Source organism: Hypanus sabinus, chromosome 12 (assembly GCF_030144855.1).
Source record: "Hypanus sabinus isolate sHypSab1 chromosome 12, sHypSab1.hap1, whole genome shotgun sequence".
Taxonomy (NCBI): Eukaryota; Metazoa; Chordata; class Chondrichthyes; order Myliobatiformes; family Dasyatidae; genus Hypanus; species Hypanus sabinus.
Window position 1 is genome coordinate 109,410,241 of NC_082717.1, and position 17,003 is coordinate 109,427,243.

A 17,003-nucleotide genomic window follows, 5' to 3' on the forward strand; every position below is an offset into this window, starting at 1 on the left:
CAGGGCAACCCGCCGCCCGAGCGCGCCGCCGCCGCCGCCGAGCTCGCTGAGACCGCTTCCCCCTCCACACACACAGAGAGGAGGAAGCGCTCGGCCCAGCAGCTTGATTGACAGGCGCGCCGGGACCAGCACGCACGCGGGGGGAGGGGAGAGCCGGTTACCAGGGCAACCCGCCGCCCGAGCGCGCCGCCGCCGAGCTCGCTGAGACCGCTTCCCCCTCCACACACACAGAGAGGAGGAAGCGCTCGGCCCAGCCGCTTGATTGACAGGCGCGCCGGGACCAGCACGCACGCGGGGGGAGGGGAGAGCCGGTTACCAGGGCAACCCGCCGCCCGAGCGCGCCGCCGCCGCCGCCGAGCTCGCTGAGACCGCTTCCCCCTCCACACACACAGAGAGGAGGAAGCGCTCGGCCCAGCCGCTTGATTGACAGGCGCGCCGGGACCAGCACGCACGCGGGGGGAGGGGAGAGCCGGTTACCAGGGCAACCCGCCGCCCGAGCGCGCCGCCGCCGCCGCCGAGCTCGCTGAGACCGCTTCCCCCTCCACACACACAGAGAGGAGGAAGCGCTCGGCCCAGCCGCTTGATTGACAGGCGCGCCGGGACCAGCACGCACGCGGGGGGAGGGGAGAGCCGGTTACCAGGGCAACCCGCCGCCCGAGCGCGCCGCCGCCGCCGCCGAGCTCGCTGAGACCGCTTCCCCCTCCACACACACAGAGAGGAGGAAGCGCTCGGCCCAGCAGCTTGATTGACAGGCGCGCCGGGACCAGCACGCACGCGGGGGGAGGGGAGAGCCGGTTACCAGGGCAACCCGCCGCCCGAGCGCGCCGCCGCCGAGCTCGCTGAGACCGCTTCCCCCTCCACACACACAGAGAGGAGGAAGCGCTCGGCCCAGCCGCTTGATTGACAGGCGCGCCGGGACCAGCACGCACGCGGGGGGAGGGGAGAGCCGGTTACCAGGGCAACCCGCCGCCCGAGCGCGCCGCCGCCGCCGCCGAGCTCGCTGAGACCGCTTCCCCCTCCACACACACAGAGAGGAGGAAGCGCTCGGCCCAGCCGCTTGATTGACAGGCGCGCCGGGACCAGCACGCACGCGGGGGGAGGGGAGAGCCGGTTACCAGGGCAACCCGCCGCCCGAGCGCGCCGCCGCCGCCGCCGAGCTCGCTGAGACCGCTTCCCCCTCCACACACACAGAGAGGAGGAAGCGCTCGGCCCAGCCGCTTGATTGACAGGCGCGCCGGGACCAGCACGCACGCGGGGGGAGGGGAGAGCCGGTTACCAGGGCAACCCGCCGCCCGAGCGCGCCGCCGCCGCCGCCGAGCTCGCTGAGACCGCTTCCCCCTCCACACACACAGAGAGGAGGAAGCGCTCGGCCCAGCCGCTTGATTGACAGGCGCGCCGGGACCAGCACGCACGCGGGGGGAGGGGAGAGCCGGTTACCAGGGCAACCCGCCGCCCGAGCGCGCCGCCCGCGCCCGCGCCCGATCCAGCCGTCGTCTCGCCGGGCCGGGCCGCCCTGAAGGCAAGGGAGCGCTCGCTCGCGTTACACCCTACCCCCTTCACTCCTCCAATTGCCCTCGTCCCGCTGCGAGAATTTTTTTTTTAAAAAGGGAATGATTTTCTACAGACGTTTTCAGAAAATAAATAAACCGCAGTGGGTCAGAGGCGTTTTTATATTTTTTTTAAAAAGCGGTCACGTGGGCGGTTTCGGCACGGCGACGAGATTCGTGCGTCACGTCCGGGGACCGCTGCCGTTCCCCACCCCCGCTTCCGGAAGTGAGTTTTCACAAAGCGCGGGATTCCGAGAATTGCCTCCCATCCCGAAGCCTGCAGAGTTCTGTCACCCTTACAAAGTAAATCCGCATCAAGCCGTTTAAAAATATGTATGTTTCCTTCAATCGATTACAAATGGTAGTAAATGGGAACAGCGAAGATTAAAAATACACTTCAATTGATTTATCCGGAAGAGTTGCTTCACTCAGGAAGAAAAGTCTGGAGAAATTGCTCATAGATTCACTCGAGAAACTAAAGTAATAGAGAACATTTGAAGCAGTTTGATGTCTGATAGATGGATGGAAAGTCATTTATTTATCTAAAGATACAGCCCGGAACAGACCCAATGAGCCACACTGCCCAAGAACCCACTTGCTTAACCCTAGAGTCTAGGGTCGGCAACCTGCGGCTCCCGAGCCATTTGTGGCTCTTTCACCTCTGTGCTGCGGCTCCCTGTGGCTTTGGGAAATAATTGGTCAGTATTTAATTAAAATGTATTTTATGTTAGTTTGTTAGCTTTTGAAATTAATTCTAAATTTGAAGATTATGGTGATCTTGTACAATCTAAGTGTGGCGACACATTTCCTCACAATTAGCCAGCATTCCGGCTAAGGGAGATAGCCTACGGGGGTTTGTGAGTACACGTCTTTTGCAGCATCTGCGTCCATGGGGGCTGGGTTGAGGAAGGCTTAAAAGCAAGGCTGTTTAGTTCGAATAAAGTTATTCGACTGCAGTTTACTGACTGCGTGAGCACACCGCTACAACGTGTTTTTATCGCTATTAATATACGTCACCACTGCCAATACCTGACACCCGCCAGTGCGCGATTTCTTTAATTTTTCGATCCAAGGTAAGCCAACTATGGAGAATTCTAAAAAAAGAAAAGTGACTGAAGAAAACAGAACGTTTAATGATACGTGGACAGATTCATTTGCTTTCACTGTTGACGAGACTGGTTTACCGGTATGCTTAATATGCAATGAGAAACTAGCAAACAACAAAAAGTCAAATGTCGCAAAGCATTTCCAGAATAAACACGCAGCCTTTGCTCAAAAATATCCGGATGGAGATGAGAGAAAAAAAGCCGTTTCGGAACTGATGCGGAAGGTTGATCTGAGCAAAAATCATTTCCAGAAATGGATGAAGTCTGGAAAATCAATGACATACGCCAGTTATATTGCCGCTCAGGAAATAGTCAGGCACGGGAAGCAGTTTACAGATGGTGAATATATAAAAGAATCTTTCATTAAGATTTCAGAACATCTATTCACGGACTTTAAAAACAAGAGTGAAATTGTGCAGAAAATCAGGGATATGCCCCTCTCTGCAAAGACTGTCAAAGACAGAACCATAAAAATGGCAGAAGACATCACAAGACAGCAAATTAAAGACATCAATTCAGCTGTGGCCTACTCGATTGCCTGTGACGAGTCTAAAGACAAAGGTGATATTGAACAAATAGCGTTGTTCTGCCGGTATGTAAACTCTGCTGGGCCACAGGAAGAACTGATTGAGTTGATACCTCTAAAAGACCAAACACGGGGGGAGGACATCTGTGAGGCTGTCTTGAATTGTTTAAGAGCCAAAGGAATAAAGACCACCCATCTGGTGTCAGTAGCTACTGATGGGGCACCGAATATGACGGGAACGCACAAGGGATTTGTGGCTTTACTGCAGAAGTCGCTGGACAGAAAGCTGCTGACTTTTCACTGCATCTTGCACCAAGAGGCACTGTGCGCTCAAACATTTCCTCCGGAATGCACAGAAGTAATGGATGTTGTCATTCAGATTGTCAATAAAATAATGGCAAAAAGTTTAAATCACCGTCAATTCCGTTTGTTACTGGACGAGCTGGAAAGCGCATATTCTGATCTCCTGCTGCACAACAAAGTCCGGTGGCTGTCCAAAGGGGAGGTGCTGAAACGCTTTGTCGCGTGTCTGGAAGAAGTGAAAACTTTCCTGGGCAGCAAAGGGCTCACCTTTCCTGAGCTGGAACAGCCAGAGTGGCTGGAAAAGCTACACTTCATGGTAGACATGACAGCGCACCTGAACACGCTGAACACAGCTCTTCAGGGGAAAGGACGCACAGCCCTACACATGTTGGAGGATGTCTTGGCATTCGAGCGCAAGTTGACAGTGCTTGCCAGAGATTTACAGAAAGGCACTTTGTCTCACTTCCCCAATTTGAGAGAGTTCAAACAAGGTCATGACATGATAATTTCGGAGTATTTACATTCTGCAATCATCGCAATGCAAACATCGTTTGGGAAACGCTTCTGTGAGTTCAGAGAGGAAAAAAACACATTATCCTTCCCGGTCACTCCCTTAAGCATCGATCCTTCCCTACTGAATACGACTGCATTGGCAGGTGTGAGTCAACCTGATCTTGAGATGGAACTGGCCGACATAGCCGACAAAGACATATGGGTGTCCAAGTTTAGACGCTTGACAGCAGACCTTGAAGATGTTGCCCGTCAGAAGGCCGTTCTTGCTCAGAATCACAAATGGAGTGATATTGAAAACCTTCCAAAACCGGACAAACTTGTGTTCGAAACATGGAATGCTATGCCCGACATTTATGTAAACATGAAAAAGTATGCGCTTGGAGTCCTGTCGATCTTTGGATCCACATATGTATGTGAGCAGGTGTTCTCCAACATGAACTTTATTAAAAACAAACATCGCGCACGCCTCACAGATGACAGCTTGCGATCCTGTGTAAAGATGAAGGTGACGTCATACAGTCCTGATGTGCAGACACTGTGCGCTGAGGTCCAGGAGCAGAAATCCCATTAACCAAGTATGATAAATATTTTAATTGCCTATTATTTTATGTATATTCATATTTTTTCATTGTTCAGTGAAATAGTCCTTTTATTTTGCAGGCTGACAGCTGGCTGATGTTATTTTTGGTTTGCTGCTGGCGGAAAATTTAAGTTCGGCGTTTTTCATAAATACAAGAAGGACTCAAATAGACATTGAGTATTTTACTTAAAAGTAACTTTCAACCCAACGTCTTTTTTTCGGAGTTCAAAATGTTTTTGTTGCATGCAGAAATGTAATTTCGTTTTCTCTGCAGGAGTTCATCAATTTCATAAATGCAACACATTATAGTTTGTTTATACATAGCATAAAGGCAAAAAAAACGTTGTATGCAGTGTTATTTCATTTTAAATGTCAAACGGGTTTTGCAGCTCCCAGTGTTTTCTTTTCTGTGGGAAACGGGTCCAAGTGGCTCTTTCAGTGGTAAAGGTTGCTGACCCCTGCCCTAGACTAAGCACAGGACGAAATCTTTACATTGTGGGGGGAAATCCACACGGTCACGGAAAGGACATAAGAGACGGTACAGAAGTTAAACTCTGACTCCCCAGGATGTAATAGCATAGTGCTTCCATGTATAATATATACATTCTGTGTATATGTACAGTGCCTATGAAAACTATTCATCCCTCTTGTCAGTTTTCATATTTTATTGTTTTACAACATTGAATCACAGTGGATTTAATTTTGCTTTCTTGGCACCAATCAACAGAAAGAGACTAGTATAAAAGTGAAAGTAGATCTCTACAAAGTGATCTAAATTAATTACAAATATAAATAAAAAATAACTGATTGCATAACTATTCACCCCTTTCAAGTCAGTATTTAGCAGATTCACCTTTGGCAGCAATTACAACCTTGAGTCTGTCTGGATCAGTCTCTCTGGGCACTCCAATTTTTCCCCCATTCTTTACAAAAGTGCTTAAACTCAAATTGCATGGGGATATTGATGCAGTTATAAAGAAAGCAAGACAGCAGCTATACCTTATTAGGAGTTTGAAGAGATTTAGTATGTTAACAAATACACTCAAGAACTTATATAGATGTACTGTGGAGAGTATTCTGACAGGCTGCATCTCATTCTGGTCCTAAGCTACTGCATAGGACCAACAGAAGCTGCGGAGGGTTGTAAATCTAGTCAGCTCCATCTTGGGTACTGGCCTACAAAGTACCCAAGACATCTTCAGGGAGCGGTGTCTCAGTAAGGCAGTGTCCATTATTAAGGACCTCCAGCACCCAGGGCATGCCCTTTTCTCACTTACCATCAGGTAGGAGGTACAGAAGCCTGAAGGCACACACTCAGCGATTCAGGAACAGCTGCTTCCCCTCTGCCATCCAATTCGTGAATGGACGTTGAACCCTTGGACACTACTTCACTTTTTTAATATACAGTATTTCTGTTTTTTTGCATGATTTTTAATCTATTCAATATACATGTACTGTATAAAGCATACAGAATCAGATTTACTTATTTATTGTTATTATTTTTTTAGATTATGTATTGCTTTGAAGTGCAGCTCAGTTAACAAATTTCACATCACATGCCAGTGATAATAAACCTGATTCTGATCGTGAGTGAACAGCCCTTTTCAAGCCCAACCACAAATTCTCAGTTGGATTGAGGTCTGGACTCTGACTTGGCCTCTCCAGAACATTAATTTTGTTGTTTTTAAGCCTTTCCTGAGTCATCTGTGAGGCTGTCTTGAATTGTTTAAGAGCCAAAGGAATAAAGACCACCCATCTGGTGTCAGTAGCTACTGATGGGGCACCGAATATGACGGGAACGCGCAAGGGATTTGTGGCTTTACTGCAGAAGTCGCTGGACAGAAAGCTGCTGACTTTTCACTGCATCTTGCACCAAGAGGCACTGTGCGCTCAAACATTTCCTCCGGAATGCACAGAAGTAATGGATGTTGTCATTCAGATTGTCAATAAAATAATGGCAAAAAGTTTAAATCACCGTCAATTCCGTTTGTTACTGGACGAGCTGGAAAGCGCATATTCTGATCTCCTGCTGCACAACAAAGTCCGGTGGCTGTCCAAAGGGGAGGTGCTGAAACGCTTTGTCGCGTGTCTGGAAGAAGTGAAAACTTTCCTGGGCAGCAAAGGGCTCACCTTTCCTGAGCTGGAACAGCCAGAGTGGCTGGAAAAGCTACACTTCATGGTAGACATGACAGCGCACCTGAACACGCTGAACACAGCTCTTCAGGGGAAAGGACGCACAGCCCTACACATGTTGGAGGATGTCTTGGCATTCGAGCGCAAGTTGACAGTGCTTGCCAGAGATTTACAGAAAGGCACTTTGTCTCACTTCCCCAATTTGAGAGAGTTCAAACAAGGTCATGACATGATAATTTCGGAGTATTTACATTCTGCAATCATCGCAATGCAAACATCGTTTGGGAAACGCTTCTGTGAGTTCAGAGAGGAAAAAAACACATTATCCTTCCCGGTCACTCCCTTAAGCATCGATCCTTCCCTACTGAATACGACTGCATTGGCAGGTGTGAGTCAACCTGATCTTGAGATGGAACTGGCCGACATAGCCGACAAAGACATATGGGTGTCCAAGTTTAGACGCTTGACAGCAGACCTTGAAGATGTTGCCCGTCAGAAGGCCGTTCTTGCTCAGAATCACAAATGGAGTGATATTGAAAACCTTCCAAAACCGGACAAACTTGTGTTCGAAACATGGAATGCTATGCCCGACATTTATGTAAACATGAAAAAGTATGCGCTTGGAGTCCTGTCGATCTTTGGATCCACATATGTATGTGAGCAGGTGTTCTCCAACATGAACTTTATTAAAAACAAACATCGCGCACGCCTCACAGATGACAGCTTGCGATCCTGTGTAAAGATGAAGGTGACGTCATACAGTCCTGATGTGCAGACACTGTGCGCTGAGGTCCAGGAGCAGAAATCCCATTAACCAAGTATGATAAATATTTTAATTGCCTATTATTTTATGTATATTCATATTTTTTCATTGTTCAGTGAAATAGTCCTTTTATTTTGCAGGCTGACAGCTGGCTGATGTTATTTTTGGTTTGCTGCTGGCGGAAAATTTAAGTTCGGCGTTTTTCATAAATACAAGAAGGACTCAAATAGACATTGAGTATTTTACTTAAAAGTAACTTTCAACCCAACGTCTTTTTTTCGGAGTTCAAAATGTTTTTGTTGCATGCAGAAATGTAATTTCGTTTTCTCTGCAGGAGTTCATCAATTTCATAAATGCAACACATTATAGTTTGTTTATACATAGCATAAAGGCAAAAAAAACGTTGTATGCAGTGTTATTTCATTTTAAATGTCAAACGGGTTTTGCAGCTCCCAGTGTTTTCTTTTCTGTGGGAAACGGGTCCAAGTGGCTCTTTCAGTGGTAAAGGTTGCTGACCCCTGCCCTAGACTAAGCACAGGACGAAATCTTTACATTGTGGGGGGAAATCCACACGGTCACGGAAAGGACATAAGAGACGGTACAGAAGTTAAACTCTGACTCCCCAGGATGTAATAGCATAGTGCTTCCATGTATAATATATACATTCTGTGTATATGTACAGTGCCTATGAAAACTATTCATCCCTCTTGTCAGTTTTCATATTTTATTGTTTTACAACATTGAATCACAGTGGATTTAATTTTGCTTTCTTGGCACCAATCAACAGAAAGAGACTAGTATAAAAGTGAAAGTAGATCTCTACAAAGTGATCTAAATTAATTACAAATATAAATAAAAAATAACTGATTGCATAACTATTCACCCCTTTCAAGTCAGTATTTAGCAGATTCACCTTTGGCAGCAATTACAACCTTGAGTCTGTCTGGATCAGTCTCTCTGGGCACTCCAATTTTTCCCCCATTCTTTACAAAAGTGCTTAAACTCAAATTGCATGGGGATATTGATGCAGTTATAAAGAAAGCAAGACAGCAGCTATACCTTATTAGGAGTTTGAAGAGATTTAGTATGTTAACAAATACACTCAAGAACTTATATAGATGTACTGTGGAGAGTATTCTGACAGGCTGCATCTCATTCTGGTCCTAAGCTACTGCATAGGACCAACAGAAGCTGCGGAGGGTTGTAAATCTAGTCAGCTCCATCTTGGGTACTGGCCTACAAAGTACCCAAGACATCTTCAGGGAGCGGTGTCTCAGTAAGGCAGTGTCCATTATTAAGGACCTCCAGCACCCAGGGCATGCCCTTTTCTCACTTACCATCAGGTAGGAGGTACAGAAGCCTGAAGGCACACACTCAGCGATTCAGGAACAGCTGCTTCCCCTCTGCCATCCAATTCGTGAATGGACGTTGAACCCTTGGACACTACTTCACTTTTTTAATATACAGTATTTCTGTTTTTTTGCATGATTTTTAATCTATTCAATATACATGTACTGTATAAAGCATACAGAATCAGATTTACTTATTTATTGTTATTATTTTTTTAGATTATGTATTGCTTTGAAGTGCAGCTCAGTTAACAAATTTCACATCACATGCCAGTGATAATAAACCTGATTCTGATCGTGAGTGAACAGCCCTTTTCAAGCCCAACCACAAATTCTCAGTTGGATTGAGGTCTGGACTCTGACTTGGCCTCTCCAGAACATTAATTTTGTTGTTTTTAAGCCTTTCCTGAGTCATCTGTGAGGCTGTCTTGAATTGTTTAAGAGCCAAAGGAATAAAGACCACCCATCTGGTGTCAGTAGCTACTGATGGGGCACCGAATATGACGGGAACGCGCAAGGGATTTGTGGCTTTACTGCAGAAGTCGCTGGACAGAAAGCTGCTGACTTTTCACTGCATCTTGCACCAAGAGGCACTGTGCGCTCAAACATTTCCTCCGGAATGCACAGAAGTAATGGATGTTGTCATTCAGATTGTCAATAAAATAATGGCAAAAAGTTTAAATCACCGTCAATTCCGTTTGTTACTGGACGAGCTGGAAAGCGCATATTCTGATCTCCTGCTGCACAACAAAGTCCGGTGGCTGTCCAAAGGGGAGGTGCTGAAACGCTTTGTCGCGTGTCTGGAAGAAGTGAAAACTTTCCTGGGCAGCAAAGGGCTCACCTTTCCTGAGCTGGAACAGCCAGAGTGGCTGGAAAAGCTACACTTCATGGTAGACATGACAGCGCACCTGAACACGCTGAACACAGCTCTTCAGGGGAAAGGACGCACAGCCCTACACATGTTGGAGGATGTCTTGGCATTCGAGCGCAAGTTGACAGTGCTTGCCAGAGATTTACAGAAAGGCACTTTGTCTCACTTCCCCAATTTGAGAGAGTTCAAACAAGGTCATGACATGATAATTTCGGAGTATTTACATTCTGCAATCATCGCAATGCAAACATCGTTTGGGAAACGCTTCTGTGAGTTCAGAGAGGAAAAAAACACATTATCCTTCCCGGTCACTCCCTTAAGCATCGATCCTTCCCTACTGAATACGACTGCATTGGCAGGTGTGAGTCAACCTGATCTTGAGATGGAACTGGCCGACATAGCCGACAAAGACATATGGGTGTCCAAGTTTAGACGCTTGACAGCAGACCTTGAAGATGTTGCCCGTCAGAAGGCCGTTCTTGCTCAGAATCACAAATGGAGTGATATTGAAAACCTTCCAAAACCGGACAAACTTGTGTTCGAAACATGGAATGCTATGCCCGACATTTATGTAAACATGAAAAAGTATGCGCTTGGAGTCCTGTCGATCTTTGGATCCACATATGTATGTGAGCAGGTGTTCTCCAACATGAACTTTATTAAAAACAAACATCGCGCACGCCTCACAGATGACAGCTTGCGATCCTGTGTAAAGATGAAGGTGACGTCATACAGTCCTGATGTGCAGACACTGTGCGCTGAGGTCCAGGAGCAGAAATCCCATTAACCAAGTATGATAAATATTTTAATTGCCTATTATTTTATGTATATTCATATTTTTTCATTGTTCAGTGAAATAGTCCTTTTATTTTGCAGGCTGACAGCTGGCTGATGTTATTTTTGGTTTGCTGCTGGCGGAAAATTTAAGTTCGGCGTTTTTCATAAATACAAGAAGGACTCAAATAGACATTGAGTATTTTACTTAAAAGTAACTTTCAACCCAACGTCTTTTTTTCGGAGTTCAAAATGTTTTTGTTGCATGCAGAAATGTAATTTCGTTTTCTCTGCAGGAGTTCATCAATTTCATAAATGCAACACATTATAGTTTGTTTATACATAGCATAAAGGCAAAAAAAACGTTGTATGCAGTGTTATTTCATTTTAAATGTCAAACGGGTTTTGCAGCTCCCAGTGTTTTCTTTTCTGTGGGAAACGGGTCCAAGTGGCTCTTTCAGTGGTAAAGGTTGCTGACCCCTGCCCTAGACTAAGCACAGGACGAAATCTTTACATTGTGGGGGGAAATCCACACGGTCACGGAAAGGACATAAGAGACGGTACAGAAGTTAAACTCTGACTCCCCAGGATGTAATAGCATAGTGCTTCCATGTATAATATATACATTCTGTGTATATGTACAGTGCCTATGAAAACTATTCATCCCTCTTGTCAGTTTTCATATTTTATTGTTTTACAACATTGAATCACAGTGGATTTAATTTTGCTTTCTTGGCACCAATCAACAGAAAGAGACTAGTATAAAAGTGAAAGTAGATCTCTACAAAGTGATCTAAATTAATTACAAATATAAATAAAAAATAACTGATTGCATAACTATTCACCCCTTTCAAGTCAGTATTTAGCAGATTCACCTTTGGCAGCAATTACAACCTTGAGTCTGTCTGGATCAGTCTCTCTGGGCACTCCAATTTTTCCCCCATTCTTTACAAAAGTGCTTAAACTCAAATTGCATGGGGATATTGATGCAGTTATAAAGAAAGCAAGACAGCAGCTATACCTTATTAGGAGTTTGAAGAGATTTAGTATGTTAACAAATACACTCAAGAACTTATATAGATGTACTGTGGAGAGTATTCTGACAGGCTGCATCTCATTCTGGTCCTAAGCTACTGCATAGGACCAACAGAAGCTGCGGAGGGTTGTAAATCTAGTCAGCTCCATCTTGGGTACTGGCCTACAAAGTACCCAAGACATCTTCAGGGAGCGGTGTCTCAGTAAGGCAGTGTCCATTATTAAGGACCTCCAGCACCCAGGGCATGCCCTTTTCTCACTTACCATCAGGTAGGAGGTACAGAAGCCTGAAGGCACACACTCAGCGATTCAGGAACAGCTGCTTCCCCTCTGCCATCCAATTCGTGAATGGACGTTGAACCCTTGGACACTACTTCACTTTTTTAATATACAGTATTTCTGTTTTTTTGCATGATTTTTAATCTATTCAATATACATGTACTGTATAAAGCATACAGAATCAGATTTACTTATTTATTGTTATTATTTTTTTAGATTATGTATTGCTTTGAAGTGCAGCTCAGTTAACAAATTTCACATCACATGCCAGTGATAATAAACCTGATTCTGATCGTGAGTGAACAGCCCTTTTCAAGCCCAACCACAAATTCTCAGTTGGATTGAGGTCTGGACTCTGACTTGGCCTCTCCAGAACATTAATTTTGTTGTTTTTAAGCCTTTCCTGAGTCCTGACGAAGGGTCTCGGCCCGAAACATTGACTGCTCATTTTGACGAATGCTGCCCGACCTGCTGAGTTCACCCAGCTTGTTTGTATGTGTTGATTTCACCACAGCATCTGCAGTATACTTTGTTTTAGCTTTGGCTTTATGCTTGTGGTCATTGTCTTGCTGGAAAACAGATCTCCCAAATCACAATTCTCTTGCAGACTGCATCAGGTTTTCCTCCAGGATTTTGCTGCATCTGTTTCACCCTCTACCTTCACAAGCTTTCCAGGGCCTGCTACAGTGAAGCATCCCCACAGCACGATGCAGCCACCACCATGCTTCACGGTAGAGATGGTGTGTTTTAAATGGTGGGTGGTGTTTGACTTACGCCAAATGTAGCATTTAGTCTGATGGCCAAATAGCTAAATTTTGGTTTCATCAGATCGTAGAACCTACTTCCAGCTGACTACAGAGTCTCTCACATGCTTTCTGGCAAACTCTAGCCAAGATATCATATGATTTCTTTCAATAGTGGCTTTCTCTTTGCCACTCTCCCATAAAGCCGTGACTGGTGAAGCGCCCAGGCCACAGCTGTGTGCAGAGTCTCTCCAATCTCAGCCACAGAAGCTTGTGTAACTCCTCCAGAGTTGTCACAGGTCTCTTGGTAGCCTCACTCACTACTCCCCTTCTTGGATAGTCACTCAGTTTTTGAGGACATTATGCTCTAGGCAGATTTACAGCTGTGCCATTTTCTTCCCCTTCCTTGATGATTGACTTTACTGTACTCCAAGGGACATACAGTGTGGTGAACTATGTGCCTGTCGGGACACGCCCCTGCTGACTGCTCCTGTGGCTCCTCCCACAGGCCCCTGTATAAAGCAGATCTGCGGCCTGACGCTCGGCCTCAGTCTCCAAGACATTGTATGATAGACACTCACTCCTGGTTCCTTCTTCCAGTCAATAAAAGCCAATATCTCGCCTTAAGTCTCAGTGTGAGTTATTGATGGTGCATCATACAGTGACTTGGAAATCTTCTTGTGCTTTTCAATAACCTTTTTGTGGAGTTGCTTGGAGTGTTCTTGTGTCTTCATGGTGTAGTTTTTGCCAGGATACTGACTCCCCAGCAGTTGGACCTTCCAGAGTGAGGTGTAGTTTTACTACAATCAACTGAAACACCCCGACTGCACACAGGTGATTTCCATTTAACTAATTATGTGATGTCTAAAATCAATTGGCTGCACCAGTGATGATTTGGTGTGTCACTTTAATGGTGAATACTTAAGCAATTGATTATTTTGTGTTTTATATTTTTAATTAATTTAGATAATTTTGTAGAGATCTGTAGTTTTCACTTTGAGACAGAAGAGACTTTTTGTGTTGCACAGTGTCAAAAAAGCCAAATTAAATCCACTGTGATTCAACGTTGTAAAACAATAAAACATGAAACTTCCAAGTAGGGTGAATACTCTTTATAGGCACTGCTTATTTCACAGTGAAAGGTTTTGTTTTGCATACAGATCCAAAGACCTGGAGCAGATATTCAGTATGAAGATGAAAGAGAAGCTGTTTTAGTGTGACGGTTAAACTAAAGAGACACAGTGGTGGCTTCCCAGAAGATGGCAATGGCAAACCACTTCTGTAGAAAAAATTTGCCAAGAACAATCATGGTCATTGAAAAGATTGATCACCCACGACATCGCACATAACGATGATGATGCATGGTTACAGCTGCTTAGTTCCATTACAGGGTTGTAACAATTTTAGTTGCACATCCAAAATCAAGGAGGAAATGTTGGAAATGCTGAGCAGGTCAAGTGGCATTCATCGAGTGAAATACAATCAATGTTGCAGTCATATTGATGGTGATAATATGGATTTTAATGAGGTATTTGACAAGATTCCCATGGTATACTCATTCAGAAAGGCAGAAGACATGGGATCCTTGGAAACTCGGTTACATACTTTCAGAATTGTCATGCCCACAGAAGGCAAGAGGGTGGAGCGTGTTCTGCCTGGAAGTTGGTGACTAGAGTTGTTCTGCAGAGATCTGTTCCAGGTTGCCTGCTCTTTGTGATTTTTACAAATGAGTTGGATGAAGAAATGGAAGAGTAGGTTAGTATGTTTTGAGATGACATGAATATCGGTGGAGTTGTGGATAGTGTGTTATAGTGGGTCATTGACGGGATGCAGAGCTGGGCTGAGAAGGTGAAGTTCAACTTGGAAAACGAAAGTTTCACTTTGGAAGTTCAAACAGAATACAGGGTTAATAGCAGCATTCTTATTGAATTGAATTGACTTTATTTCTTACATCCTTCACATAAATGAGGAGTAAAAATCTACTTATGTCTCTGTCTCAATGTGCAATCAAAGTCATTTATAAAAATAGAACAGTCAATGTAACATAGAAATACTCTCAAAATTTTCTAATTATGATTTATAATTTAAATTTTTATTATATTTACTTCAATTTGTACTTCAGGGAGCGCAAAGTGCAGAAACAAATATCACTGTGAGGATTGTACGCTCTATTATCAATTGTTTGGTGACAATAAAGTATTAAGTTAAGTAAGTAAGTAAGTAAATAACGTAAGTTAACCAGTCTGATAGCCTGTTGGAAGAAGCTGTCCCGGAGCCTGTTGGTCCTGGCTTTTATGCTGCGGTACCGTTTCCCAGATGGTAGCAGCTGGAATAGATTGTAGTTGGGGTGACTTGGGTCTCCAATGATCCTTCAGGCCCTTTTTACACACCTTGTAAATGTTCTGTATAGTGGGAAGTTCACATCTATAGATGAGCTGGGCTGTCCGCACCACTCTCTGCAGAATCCTGCGATTGAGGGATGTATAGTTCCCGTACCAGGCAGTGATGCAGCCAGTCAGGATGCTCTCAATTGTGCCCCTGGAGAAAGTTCTTAGGATTGGGGACCCATACCAAACTTCCTCAACAGTCTGAGTGAAAGGGTTGTGCCTTTTTCACCACACAGCTGGTGTGTACAGACCACGAGGTCCACGGTGATGTGGACGCCGAGGAACTTAAAGCTGTTCATCTCTCAACCCCAGATCCATTGATGTCAGTAGGGGTTAGCCCGTCTCCACTCCTCCTGTAATTCACGACCAGCTCCTTTGCTCTTGCCACAGTGAGGGAGAGGTTGTTTTCTTGACACCACTGTGTCAGAGAGATGACTTCTTCCCTGTAGGCCACCTCATTATTGTATGAGATAGGGCCAGTCAATGTAGTGTTGTCAGCAAATTTAAATTGGCAGATTAGAGCTGTGGGTGGCGGCACAGTCATGGGTATACAGGGAGTAAAGGAGAGGGCTTAGTATACAGCCCTGAGGGATTCCTGTGTTGAGAGTCAGAGGGGTGGAGGTGAGGGAACCCACTTTTACAACCTGCTGGTGATCTGACAGGAAATCCAGGATCCAGCTGCACAAGGCAGGGTGAAGGCCGAGGTCTCTGAGCTTCTTGTCGAGCCTGGAGGGAATTATGGTGTTGAATGCTGAACTGTAGTCCAAGAACAGCATTCTCACATATCCATCCTTCTTCTCCAGTTGAGTAAGGACAGTATGCAGAGCAGTGGCTGTTGTATCATCTGTCGACTGGTTGTGTCGATAGATGGATTGTAGGGGGTCCAGTTTGGGTGGTAGCAAGCTGCAGATGTAATCCTTGACCAGCCTCTCAAAGCATTTGCTTATTATTGAGATGAATGCAACAGGAGGCCAGTTGTTCAGGCATGTTACCTTGGTCTTTTTTGGTACAGGGACAATGGTGGATAATTTGAAGCAGGAGAACATTCTACACTGGGAGAGGGAGAGATTTAAAATATGTATAATGCATCTGCCAGTTGTGCTGTGCACATCTTGAGTACTCGCCCTGGGATGCCGTCTGGTCCCGCAGCCTTACGACTGTCCACTCGTTGCAAACATCTGCGTACCTCAGCCTCAGAGATGGCCAGGTTGCAAGTTGTAGCAGTGGCTTTCCTTGGAGGCTCAGAGTTAGCGACATCAAACCGAGTGTAAAAGAGATTGAGCTCATCTGGGAGAGGGGCTGTGATGTTGGCAGCACCACCATGTTTGGCTTTGAAGTCTGCGATGGTATGCAACCCTCACCAAAGTCATGTGTGCTATTCTTTGTGAACCTTGATTCAATCTTGCCCCTGCATTGCTTCACAGTCTTCATAGCTTTGCACAGATCATTGCGGCTTTTCTTGAGCTCCTGCTGATTGCCGGCGATGTAAGCTGTATGTCGCACGGTAAGTGTTGCTCGCACGGAACTATTGATACAGGGTTTCTGGTTCAGGAAGACCCTGGCTGACTTCTGGGGGACAACGTTGTTGGTGCACTTCTGGATGAAGCTCGTGGCTCCATCCGTGAACTCGGAGACATCCTCATCAATGAAGACATTCCAGTTGACATCATTGAAGCAGTCGGACCAACAGTGGACGGTTTTAACTATGGCCGTGTCTTGTTTCAGCTTCTGCCTGTACGTCGGCAAAAGCAGGATTGAAGAGTGATCTGATTTTCCAGAAGATGGGCAAAGGAGAGCTTTGTAAGCGTTGTGGAAGGGAATGTAGCAGTAGTCAAGTGTCAGTGGAGGAACGGAGGCATCTTGCTGTTCATGTCATTAGATCCCTCAAAGTTGCAGTGCAAGTTGATAGGGTGGTTCAGAAAGTGTACAGTGTGTTGGTCTTCGTTAGTCAGGGGATTGAGTTCTAGAGCCACGAGGTAATGTTGCAGCTCTATAAAATTGATTAGACCACACTTGGGAGTATTGTCAGGGAAATCTATAGATGCTGGAAATCCAAGCACAAAATACTGAAGAAACTCAGCTGGTTAGGCAGCA

At 45.4% G+C, this 17,003-nt stretch overlaps 1 protein-coding gene across 2 annotated transcripts; it reads left to right on the forward strand.

The window, feature by feature from the left end:
• The first annotated feature begins 59 nt into the window (after positions 1-59).
• Positions 60-13,756, forward strand: LOC132403281 (general transcription factor II-I repeat domain-containing protein 2-like). Of its 2 annotated transcripts, none has more exons than XM_059986718.1 (4): positions 60-4,570; positions 4,656-7,526; positions 7,612-10,482; positions 13,683-13,756. In XM_059986718.1, the coding sequence occupies exon 1, from the start codon at positions 2,632-2,634 to the stop codon at positions 4,564-4,566; it is 1,935 nt and encodes a 644-aa protein (XP_059842701.1). In that variant the 5' UTR covers positions 60-2,631; the 3' UTR covers positions 4,567-4,570; positions 4,656-7,526; positions 7,612-10,482; positions 13,683-13,756. The 2 variants fall into 2 exon arrangements, with proteins under 2 accessions (XP_059842701.1, XP_059842700.1); XM_059986717.1 differs by lacking the exon at positions 13,683-13,756 and adding an exon at positions 10,568-10,696.
• The last annotated feature ends 3,247 nt before the right edge of the window (positions 13,757-17,003 follow it).